This window comes from Apis cerana, linkage group LG3 (genome assembly GCF_029169275.1).
Source record: "Apis cerana isolate GH-2021 linkage group LG3, AcerK_1.0, whole genome shotgun sequence".
Lineage (NCBI taxonomy): Eukaryota > Metazoa > Arthropoda > Insecta > Hymenoptera > Apidae > Apis > Apis cerana.
In genome coordinates this window covers 9,503,650-9,515,848 of record NC_083854.1, presented here as the reverse complement: position 1 = coordinate 9,515,848, position 12,199 = coordinate 9,503,650, and the positions used below count along the sequence as shown (strand labels likewise).

At 30.7% G+C, this 12,199-nt stretch overlaps 2 protein-coding genes across 7 annotated transcripts in view; both read right to left on the bottom strand.

Annotated features, from left to right (window-relative positions):
• Positions 1–12,199, bottom strand: part of LOC107998253 (galanin receptor type 3-like) — a 68,687-nt gene that overhangs the window by 48,965 nt on the left and 7,523 nt on the right. For 2 of the 4 annotated variants that reach the window (XM_017057446.3, XM_017057447.3), the window contains exon 1: positions 4,116–4,961. The exons of the other annotated variants lie outside the window; for them this stretch is intronic. The gene's annotated coding sequence lies outside the window, so the exon portion shown is untranslated. Of the gene's footprint in view, positions 1–4,115; positions 4,962–12,199 lie in introns of those variants that run through there. 4 annotated transcript variants of the gene reach the window in all.
• LOC107998079 (SREBP regulating gene protein) lies at positions 5,211–10,839 on the bottom strand. Of its 3 annotated transcripts, XM_017057101.3 has the most exons (5): positions 10,666–10,839; positions 10,220–10,424; positions 9,856–10,098; positions 9,560–9,775; positions 5,211–9,481 (listed from the first exon to the last, which is right to left on the bottom strand). In XM_017057101.3, the coding sequence occupies exons 2-5, from the start codon at positions 10,325–10,327 to the stop codon at positions 9,065–9,067; spliced, it is 984 nt and encodes a 327-aa protein (XP_016912590.1). In that variant the 5' UTR covers positions 10,328–10,424; positions 10,666–10,839; the 3' UTR covers positions 5,211–9,064. The 3 variants fall into 3 exon arrangements, with proteins under 3 accessions (XP_016912590.1, XP_028522705.1, XP_061928759.1); XM_028666904.2 differs by lacking the exon at positions 10,666–10,839 and having other exon boundaries at positions 9,856–10,122; positions 10,220–10,360; XM_062072775.1 differs by lacking the exon at positions 10,666–10,839 and having other exon boundaries at positions 9,856–10,117; positions 10,220–10,354.

Genomic DNA, 12,199 nt, shown 5'->3' with positions numbered 1-12,199 from the left:
ACGTATAATTCACGATGGCCCAATAAGAGTTAGTCGGATATACGCTATTGTTTGAAAACCGTGGCAGGGATAAAAAGAAAATATTTCGAGTATTTTTTACTCTTCTTTCGCTTTTTGGGATGAGGAAACGAAGATGGCGATATTCTTGAACTTTTACTCACGCATGGTGGTTTGACAAGTTTGGAATTATGAGAATAAGAAGAATACTTTTCAATGATATTTTCACGCATTTCTATAATAAAAATTAACGTTTTGGATAAGTTTGGAATTACTTGGAGTGAGAGGGGAAAAATGAACAAATTTTGTATATTCTATAGCTGATACGTTGATGTGAAATTTACCAATGTCCCAAGATTTCAATCGAATCGATAACTTGAAGATCTCATGCTTGTCCTTGTAAATAGGAAAATGGTACAAATGCAATTTTCGAAATATAAGATAAGTAGAGAAAACAATATATAAGATTCGTTCGTGATCCAACGTTCCTTTTATTGCAATCTTGAACTTGTAGCCTTATAACATCGAACCACTCTCAGAATGATAACTTCATATATCGATGATAATTTTATTGTATTAAATTATTTATTGTATTAATTATAGCTTTTGGAAATAGTATATGGAATTTTCATATTTGTTACTTCATAATCGATCAAAGAAGTAGTTAATTAATACATAGTTAAAATTGCAACTACTTTTAATCTACTAGTTTCGCAAAATATCATCGTGTAAAGAGAACAAGAGGTAATAAAAACTGTTTATTGATCGTTGGATATTTAATATTAATGCATTGTCCGTCTATCGATTGTTTTGTATCTTTTATCTCTACACCCACAATGAAATTTTTTAATTCCTTTTATTAAATTGTTCTATTCCAATCTTCATCTTTTTTTAAAAAAAAAAGAAGTTTGACGTAAAATAATTATCAATCCGACAAATATCGCGAGACATTTTACATTTTTGTAATCCAATCCTATCTAATCATTTAAAATTTCTAAGTAATAATTTTAAGATAATTTCCATTCTCCCATGAAACAGCAAATAAAAATATTCATATCGACAACAATTACTAGTTTGCTAAAAATTTTCCAACGATCAAATTTAAAATTTTCAATAATCGAATTTTAATTACCAACTCCATCAAGCTACGTAAAATTACCATTCCCTCCTCGACTATAACGCGCGCCAAAAACCTGAAAAAGCAAGCTGAAAGCAACATTCAGCGCCACCACATAATTCCTCAACCCCTTATAATTACACATTCCTCGGCAACTTCTCTTCGTTCGTTCGTTTTCAAACTTTCTTCAAAACTGTTAATTCCCCTCCCTCCCTCCTCGAACAGGGAACACGCTGCTCGTCCTCCGCCAAGATGAGAGGGAATCTGCATTTCTAATCCGTCCGTAGAGAAGATGAATAGCCGGAGGGATCCATCGAGGACATCCACCGAGGAATTGAAATGTAAAACAGACGATTCGTGGCTTTTTGCTATTTAGGTGCGCTTTGGAGCGCTCCTCTTCGATTCCTATCACGCTCGTGATATGTTGGAAGCGAGAAATAAAGGGAGAGGGAGGGAAAAAGAGAGGCAAATGAAAAAGGAGGAGGAAACAAGGAGGGGAGAAGGAAGGAAAGAAGGCGAAGCGTCTTTACATCGAGGCTTGCGTTCGCGAAAGGTTGTAGACCTTGCTTGTGTGTATTATTAACGCGGTGCACATCGATTTTGTCTGCCTGCCTCCGTAAACTCATTTCCATCGCCGCGGAAACTGCTCTTCGAAACGAATCGATCGACACGACCACGGCGATTTTCTCGACACCTCCGCCGAAGGGAGGAGAAACCTCCCTTGGTTAATCGACCAACACCGAGAGAACGATTCTCCGGAGCGGCAATTGTTTAAAATCGAACGCTTGCCACATCGAGGCAACGAGATAGACGCGTTTATTTCTCTCCACGATCGCTTAAGCGCGCTTTTCTGCAGGATCAGCATCGTTGCTTCGACGATGAGAGAAAATGCGTTGAAGTGCTATTGACGGGGGAGAGGGAAGCGGAGGAGCGCGGATGAGCGAATAAATAAGAAGATGGAAGACTTTTGGTGGATGATCGAGAAATTTGATTTCTTCTTTCTTTTTCATGTAATGTGAAAATTTATATTTTAAATTTAATATTTTCGTATTTTCGTCGTGACTCGTTTTTTTTTTTTTTTTGCTTATTTTTCGAGAGAATTTGAGAGAATTCTATTGTGAGATTGCAAATAAAAAGAGCAATGATGATTCTACTATGATGTTATTATTGGTTAGGAATATATATTTAGGGATTAGAAGTTTTTAAGAAATTTACGAATTATTACATGTTAAATCGCTATTATTTCGAATCGATTTCACAACGGTGTCTATAGCCACTTGCTGAGTAACAGGGAAAACGGGAATACCACGGTGTTATTTTTAAGCCGTGATAAATTGTAAACATTGTTACTTTCACGTAGAATGTAGATAAAATGATACATTTGTCAATATGTTTTCATTGGAGAAAAATGAAAAATTATATTAAGTATCGTTGCTAAAATTTCCAACGATTGCAGAGATAATATCGTAATTTCTGGAGAATAGAGCGATGATTTTGGTTTAAAGATATATTTATTATAACAGATTCGTCAATTCTATCTTCTTTTAATCTTCATTTTTGCCTGAAATTGATTGACGATGCTCGACTCTCGAATGTAAAAGATTAATAGAAGTGTATCCACTTAACGACAACAGCACGACATTTCTCTATTCTGTTTGGACATCAGCCCAAATGTGTTTTGTCGATCACAGATCATTTTGTATAGAAGCAACGAATGCTTTTTTTCATTTTATTTTATTATATATGTGTAATTTTGTTTATTATTGATGCTTGTTGTTATAATATTATTCGTAAATACACTATTTTTCGTACGATGACTCTTTAATCGTTTATTACACACGAGAAAACGTTTGATAAATAAGAGACTAGAAGAAAACATAATGTATACTATAAAAATATAAAAGATGAGAAAATTAGAAAGAACACAGGATGAAATTATTTATTTGTTTTTCCTGCCTTCGAATCCTTTGAAACTTGTCACTATTGCAAAATTATATAAATTGTAATAAGAGAAAAATTGTGGAGTAAAAAATTGCAAAAGCATTATAAAGATTAATTCAAACGTGAATCGCCAAATAACCATCAAAGTTGATCATTCTTGAAAAGAATAATTGTTATCGATGATATTAAATATTTTTATAAGGAAGATAATTTCCAATTTTTAAAAATCCTTACATCGAACGTATCTATCCGTTCATTAAAAGAAATCACCATATAGAATGACATAACTTTAAAATTTTATGTAAAGAAAGGAATATACAAAAGAGAAAAAGAATCATATTTTGCAAAAAAAAAAAATAGCCATATATTTTTCCAAATATATAATATTTTTTAATATACAAAATATATAACAGAAATATTAGAGAATGAAAGAAGAACGGGCGAGAAATTCACGAGAATCGTCACACTGCGCACAGAATCAACATCATATTTCTATTGTCACGGTCGAAATTCGCGCCGATTTATTTCGTATCGTGTCCGAAAATAAAAAAGGAGGAGGTTGAGGACGGTGAGATTGAACCGAGAACTGAATCATTTGCCGGGAGAAAGAGAACTAGTTCAAAAATTCGTCGGATATATCTAAGAACCGTTTTGCTCTCCATCAAAGATTCTTTCAACGTTTATACTCGAAATCCTCTCGAGAATAGAGAAATCTATGAAGATCTGTCTTCTGGAACAAAGCTCGCGTAACCGGACAGAAAGCCTTTTTGACAAATCGTTTAACCTACGTACGTGAAAGAAATGTTTCAACTTGTTAAACGTTGATCGTAACAATTTTCATATACAAAATTCTTTTAAATAAATTGATTTTTAGACCCGAAAGAATTGAAATTAAACCGACTAATTAAAATTCGTTGTCTTTATTACAATAAATAATTCTAAATTTTGAAATTTAGATACATTGAATATATCCCTCCCCCTTTCAAAAGAAAAAAGATTCTACCCGTTCGTCCAAAGATATTCGAAAACGAAAAAGAAAAAAGAAAAATTTTAAACTCACCCAAGGATGGTCCCATAGCGACGCAGCTCCAAGTCCGAAGGATCACCAACCGATCAAACCACCGATCTTCCTCGCCCTGAATTTTCTTCACTTCTCCCCAAACATTCTCGTGCACCAAAAAAAAAAAAAAAAGAAAAAAAAGTAGCGTTCCTTTTCTTCCACGCACGTTCACGAGCCGCAGCGCGACGAATTCATCCGCGGAAGTGGACGATCGCGACGGAAGTTGGAAACGGCGCGATCGTTGAACAAAATTGCTGCCGTTTCCCGGTACCCAGCCGTGTTCTGGTTCCCGTTCTGGCGCGGAAACCTGAACGTCGTTGCGATCGACTCCTCCGCCGCACGAGCCGAGCGGATTCTCGAAATCGCGCGCGCGAGAACGAGCGACGACGAGCGAGGGTCGTCGCCGTTTGGCCGGGAACAGGCGGCCACCCCGCCGTATATCTTCCCTTTGATGCCACGTGCTGGATTCAACGGGCGAAACACGGGCGGGGAGGAGGGGGCAGGGGCGAGAGAAGCACGTCGGCGCGAGGCGTCGCGACGCCTACACCGACGCGCGCAGCGTGTAAACGTTCGAGCGTGAAGGATGAAGCCGAGGGAAGATTTTATACCTCCTCGATCCGCGATATCGAGGATCGAGGATTGATTTTTTCGAGACGAGGAATGTAAATGTTTTTCTGTTGGGGATATTGTTATTTTTTGGAAGGATATTCGGTGGATATTTGGGGATATGTGTTATTGCTCTTTTTCTTTTCTTATTTCCTGTGATATTTATATGATGAGATGGAAATAATTGAAAATTGCAGTTTTGGGAAATTCATTCATTGATGATGAAAGAGACATGATCAATGTTTATTTTTTTAATGCGGAAGAGCATCAGGTGTTTTTCTATGAAACAATTTTCCATTGAGTAATTATATAATTATATTCGACGAGTTTCGTTAGTTTGGTTTAGTGTATGGTTTAATTATGAATGTGGATATCTGATTTACAAAATAAAGTAACGACGTGAATATTTAATGGCAGGATGATTTCGTCAATGAAACGGAAAAATAGTATCTTCGAGATTTTGTTAAATTCTACTATTGTAAAGAAACATTTTCCAGTATAAAATTATCATTTTTATTATAATATTGATATAAAAATAAAAATTAAAAATTTATAATAATAATGATGCAATGAGTTATTCGAAGAAATCTTCATCTGTAACGAATCGTATATAGTATATTATTCCTTGATTCGAATTCTAGACTCGCTGAAAATTTATCAAATAATTTTTTTTGCCATTTTGCCATTCACTTCGATAAAAAGCCATTCTTTGTATTATGCATATAGACATGTGTAAAAATAATGTTTCTTCAATGAACTTTGCGATAAACCCTATCGCATTTATCTGTAAACGCAAGTTGATTATTCTATTCAACGTATGAAATATATTAATGATATTACTTTTATATATGTATATTGATAATAAAATATTGTAATTTAATATATTTTAAATAGCAAAAACATATGTACAGAATTGTAGTTATGTCGCGTAATTGAAATCTAAATGAAATCGTTCCAATAAAATTTATGTTTATATAACTTTCAATGAAATTTATCGCTCGTGCCAAAATATATAAATTAACAAATTTCATATCTATGCTATGCATTATTCATTCTAGATTTCCACTTCAAATTTATATACAAAAATTGTAAAGTTTAAAGATCGGTATTTTTTTAAAAAAAATTCAAAAACCAGTAAAATGATGACTTAAACCACCCCTAATTTCACGCATACTGCATCATTTTATATTTTCGACACTTTATCCCGCGGTTTTTTTATTGTTAACAAATTTTTTTAGATCCGACAAAAAATTTAAAATTTCTCCGTCTGTTAAAATCCAGACATTATCAAGAAATGAAACATCTTCCGGAAGCACTCTTTGCATACTTCAAGAAAAATATACATTTAAGCTTCTAAATTGAAATTTAAATTTCTAGATCAAACAAAAAGAATTTATCTCTTTTGGAAAGAGGGAAATAATTTATCTTTTATCTCGTTTCGAAAACTCCGTTCGGTTCGTTCGACAAATTGAATTCCGACTTGGAAGGCGGATGGTTAGGAGCGTAACAGGGCCGATTGATTCGAACAATAGTTTGGCGGCACAATAGGCCGATCCAGCCATCGCAGCATGGAAGTTTAAAATGCTTTGACTCCATTAAAGTGTAACTCGATCGCGGCGTAAACTTTGTCCGTCTACCATTAACTAATTGTTTTCGCAACGTTATGGTTTCCAAGCCGGGGGGAAAGTTATAGAAATGAACCTGGGTCGTGCATCAAATATCCGAGCAATTCGATTTTCTCGCTTCTTCGAATTCCCTCGTCCTTGTCCCCTGCCAACGACGAATTGCAAGAAAGAACTAGGAGGGGAGGATCAGCATTTCTAATGCGGACCACCCGTCGACGGTACAATTTGAAATTTACGATTTCAGAATGGAGAACGAACTACCAACCACTTCCTGCACTTTCTTTTTTTCGGAAAATTCATTAAGCGTTTTTGACAAAGACGAAGAGATTAAAATCGCAATAGAGAGAGAGAAAAAAAAATTGAAAAATGTTAAGATATTGTTAAAAGTGTTGACTGATTATTTTTTGTTTACTTTAGTTAACTAATTTACTTTAAATGTCGGATGAGTTAAGTATATTTAAAAAGATAAAAAAGCATAAAAAGCAATATGTATGTAAATGATGATTATCGTTACAATGCTTGTGCTTATATGTGTATTAGGGCGTTTACCGATCTATTTATTGATCATTAGAACGCACTCCCTTTACTATTCATGTTCGTTTTATTTCAGAAATATTCTTTTAATTATTTTTATTCGAATAGATTTAATATTGAAAATATTTCTATTGCAAAAAGTTATTATTTTGAATGTTGCAACAATAATTATTATTGCTTTTTAAGATGCTAAAAAAAATTTAAAAACACTTTTTATACGTTTTATATATTGTCTGTTAAAAAAATTTATATCGAATTCGTTAGTATTTTAAAATATATCTAATAAAAATCTAAAGACATTGATTCTCTGAAAGATATAAATTTCGTATTCATTACATTATACACTAATAAGACACGCCGATAAATATTGAAAAATATAACTCTTCGAAAAATGTTTAAAAAAGAAAAACTTAGAAAACTCGTGTTGACACTATTATAAATCGATTGAGGATAAATAAAAAATTCACTAATATCTTTCTTTCTCGATACCGCAGGCCGTATTAAAAACGAGAAAATGACAGTTTTAACGGAAACCCAATATTCTTGTCAGCTGTTTTAACTACGCAGATCCTTTTACCGTTTCCATTTATATTTTACTGAAAGAAAAGATCGTTTCGTGGATAATTAATTTTGAAAGAGATCGATTTTGGATATTCGTAGAATCACTGTTAAATAACGGTGAACGAGAAATAAAAAAGGAAATTGTTCATGATCTAACGAAAAAATTGCAGCTTGATATAGATATCGCGAAAAAATAATGCTACACCGTAAATTAACGTGTTCAATATGTTGAAAGTGTTATTGAAATCTTGTTTTCCTAAATATTATATTTCTAAATATCAATTTTTCGATATTGCTTTAAAATAAAAATTCTATAAAAAAAAATGTTACGTTTCAAAAAAAAATAATAACAAACTGACGTTAAATCAGCGATCGTTTTAAAAGAAAAATGATGCTTAATGTTCTCTCGTTTGGTACAAAGAGAAATGCTCGATAAGTACTATCAAAAGTATAATGGATAAAATTCAACATAAAAAAAATCGATAAAATAAAGTGAATTTATAAGACGCGAAAGAAATATCGATAAGTTTCTTATCGTATAAACAATCACGTACAAACAATTATGGAAATAAAAATGAAATTTCAAACATATAGCAACGTGACTAATACATGTTTAAAAATTTCGAAGAATATCGATGTATACTATAGAAATTCCGATATCATCTACAATCAATGTATGCATACAAACGTTGCATATCATTCGTTTAATAATTCAATGATAGCGCAAGCTTGGAATTTAATAATCATATTATCGTGCAGTTGAAAATAAATCATTGTGTTCGATCAATAAGCATTTCATTATTAATTATTGTGTATGTATTATTAATTTTATGTAAATTTTATGTATGTGTTATTAATTTTAAGCAGGAACAGACATTTGTCGTTTTTAGATATGGATCTAATTTTTCATAAATAATTATTCAACGATATCATGGTAAACGAAGCTCCAACGTATAATTATGATGTGCAAAATAATGAATGGAAAATTGGCCAACAAATTGCTGAATAATTATGATGAATTTTTCGATTAATATCGAGTATGAGAACATATCACACAAATCTTGATCAAGTTAAATTGTGCACAAAATATTGGTTGCAAAATCTTTTGACGATTTGGTATTTCCAAGTAACATCGATTTGCCTTCTGACTTTATCGAATACGTAATCTCTAGATTTTAAATCGTTTACAAAATCACGACTCTTTTTCAAGATCAAAATCAAATTCTTTGAATAAACTCTATCATAATATTTTATTAAGAATTCGATCCTACTTTTTTATTTTTAATTTCATTTAATTTTTTCTAAAATTTATCAAATTTTGCAACTATCTTGAAATTTAAACAGATAAGAGATATTTTTCCATTTTTCTTTTTTTTTTTTTCAATTATAAAGATTTCTTACTATTTGAAAAATTGCAAATTTCATCAATTGAAAAATAAAAAAAATCCAATCATTGTTTTAAATTGAAAATGATTATAAACCAGCTGAAAATAAAAAGACTTAAAATCGAACCGTAATTAAAATTGCCTTTGGCATTAATTATTAAAATGTTATAGATCATTTTATACGCGAATTTCGATCGTTTTTATAAAAAATATTTGTATAGTAAATTTATTTTGTATTTCAAGGTGGTCGTACGTGAGAATAATAATCAAATAACATTGGAGTATGATAGTTGCATGATAGTAAAAGTGAATTATTTTTTGCGTGTATAAGTAGGCAGAAGGGAGAGAAGAGGGTAAGTAATGGCATAACAGAAAAAGATGCAACGACAACAGAGTTGTCGTCATTATTATTATATGAATAAACATCACGACGATGTCTTTGATGTTGTGGTTGAAATGTGTAACAATGCTTCGAATGTGGGTCCTTATAGGTGTTCTCGTGGCGGACGCTCGCACTGGAAGTACGACATGCAGCCAAACAAACTTGAAAGCGATCTAAATTACGAAGACGCTTTTTCACCACATCTTGGTCTCTGTGAGATTTATGATTGTCTCTAAGTAAACCTAACAGTACATCCTTTCTTCCCTTTATTTGCTGTTAATAATAAGTTTTCATTAATATTTTTATTACATGATTTAAAAAGAAAGAAAATAAAAAAAAACGAAAAACCACCTTGCCAGGATGTAGGCAGCAGGAAACACAATATTCATAAATAGCACAGCATCCTTGAGCGTTACATGTTTTACAACTATACCTCTCTCTCCTAGGTATAGTTGATGTATCCCCATTTTTTATAGGATCCTTTTGTTCCATACTACAACAGCCATTTGGCAAAATTTCTTGTCTAGAGCATACAATACCACGCTCATCTACTATTAGAACTTTACCCTATTAGAATAACAAAAAGTTGATAAAATCATTTTCATTCAATTTAATATCTCTTTCCATCATCTTAGAATTTGATATACCTGAATAGAATTACGACAAGGACGAACAATATCAGTATCATTTAAATTTGACATTGCTTCTATGTTTAATGCATTCTCATTTGCTCCTTGATCAACAATTGCCATCTGCCACAGTGGTGGTTTACCAGATGCTCTTAATTGTTCCGATATTGTATCATCATCAGAGATCAAGTCATCATTATTGTCATTAATTATCATAGAATCCATATCATCAAGATCATTATCCAAAGCTAATGTCTTTCTCTAAGGATCAGATAATATTCTGTTCTAAATTTCAAATTAAAATTCACGTGTTTGATCATGCAAACTTTCCTTTATTTATATGTAATATATAATTTTTTCAACATTATTTTTATTTATTTACCTCATTACGAAAGAGTGAAAAGGCGCAATAAGTAAGTGACAAAGCAAAGATGAGTCCAAGTACAAGACGCCGTCTAATGATTCTGAATAGACTGCCACAACTCGGCATTCTTCTCACTTTTTGCAATTTATCCTTATGTTTTCATTCGACATTAAATTTCCAGTTTCTTATTCCAGTTCATGATCGCAACAGTTCATGAACGCGACTGAGAGCACAAAATTATTTTGTTAAACTATTTATTTTTTTAAAAATTCTACAGATGATTAAAAGTACATTTAATAGTTGCACGGAGAATATTAAATTTTAATATAAATTAAAATTTATTTTCAGTAAAATTTATATATGAAAAACATGAAAAAGAAAAAGAATAAAAGATATATATAGAGAGAGAGAGGTTATGTTGTTTTTCTTACAATCACATTGAAAACATTTTTTGAAGCGCTTACCAATCTTCGAGCGCGAATAGTTTAATTGTTATGACATGAATTCCTTATCGGTCAATTATATAATCAACAAGACAGACCGATATTTCGTTATAAAATTTATCAGATTTTTCTCACCGAATTTACAAGCAATGCTACAAGTGCATTGGCCTGTTCAATATGGTTGAACAGTAATAAAGTTTATCACATATCACATTAGATGTCACTACTTATTAAATTAACAATTTAATATCGACGTATATTTTATAGTTAATAAATATTTAAAAAAAAACTATTTTATTAATAAATAAATATTACAAAAAATATTTATATATCTATAAAAATCTACATATTTGTCTATCTATATAAAAATATTTCATAATTTTTTATTATATAATAGATAGTATAAAAATATAATGTATGTGTATAATATACATACAGTTACAATAAATAAAAAAAATCACATAAATGAAGTAATATTTAAAAAGAAAAATATTAATTTGATTTAATTTTAAGATTTTTCTTTTTTTTTGAGATTAATTTTATGAAAAGAATATTGTCACGATAAAAAAATAACTCATAATAAAATTTATTAAATGGTTTCAACAATATAATTAGTACAATTTGAAAAATAGACTTATAAAAAAATAGCTTAAGCATAATAGATTCTAAAAAATTCAGATTTTTATATGTATAAGGATAATTTTTGGATATAAGGATTTGTTAATCCTTAGAATTTATAAGAACAGATTTATAATAAAAGTGTTCCTTCCATAAAACTTTTCATAATTATTTTCAATATAAATTAATAAACATTCCTTATACATGAACCAATGACCAACGATTTCTTATTTAAGGATGGCATCATTCAATCAACGAAAAAAAAGCAATATTATTCCGTTGCAGCAAAATCAGGCAGGCTGGTTAACATATAATCCTTAAAACAATTGAAATTAGTTATTTTATATAATAAATGTTTTCATATATAAAATATGTAATAACAAAAATAATATACATATCGCAAATGAAAATTATATATAATGAATTTTAGTGTGTTACAGTGGGTAATATCATTAACAATTTTATGCATAGTTTTTGGTGTTACTATTTTTTCTGTTATTCAAATTGGCAAGCGAGATTACGAATTAATAAGAACTACTACTACTACTACTACTACTACTACTACTACTACTACGACAACGACTACAACACGTAGACCGCGACCAACTACTACACGTAGACCACGTAGAACTAATTGTGTTAATTGTGTTAAATAATTTTTATTTCATATTTAAATATAATTAATGATATTAAAAATTGATCAAAATGAATAATATAATAATAATGTGTTAAGTAATTCTTATTCTACAGTGCTACAATATTATATTTGAAATTTAAATATATACAAGTTAATATTTATAAAAGTAATCAAATTTCAGAAATATTTCATTTTTTGTCAGTTTAATAACAATATTTAATAATATTATTTATTTTTCAGATTATTTATTTATCAATGAGGATATATTGACTAACAATAAGTTTATTTACGAAATTAAAT

Bases quoted from the DNA above. Each gene is read 5' to 3' on its own strand.
- LOC107998079 (XM_017057101.3), bottom strand. From the start codon at position 10,327: ATGCCGAGTTGTGGCAGTCTATTCAGAATCATTAGACGGCGTCTTGTA. The intron at 10,099-10,219 runs GTAAATAAATAA...TCTGATCCTTAG, and splicing joins TTTCACTCTTTCGTAATGAG to AGAAAGACATTAGCTTTGGA. The intron at 9,776-9,855 runs GTATATCAAATT...TTATTCTAATAG, and splicing joins CTTGTCGTAATTCTATTCAG to GGTAAAGTTCTAATAGTAGA.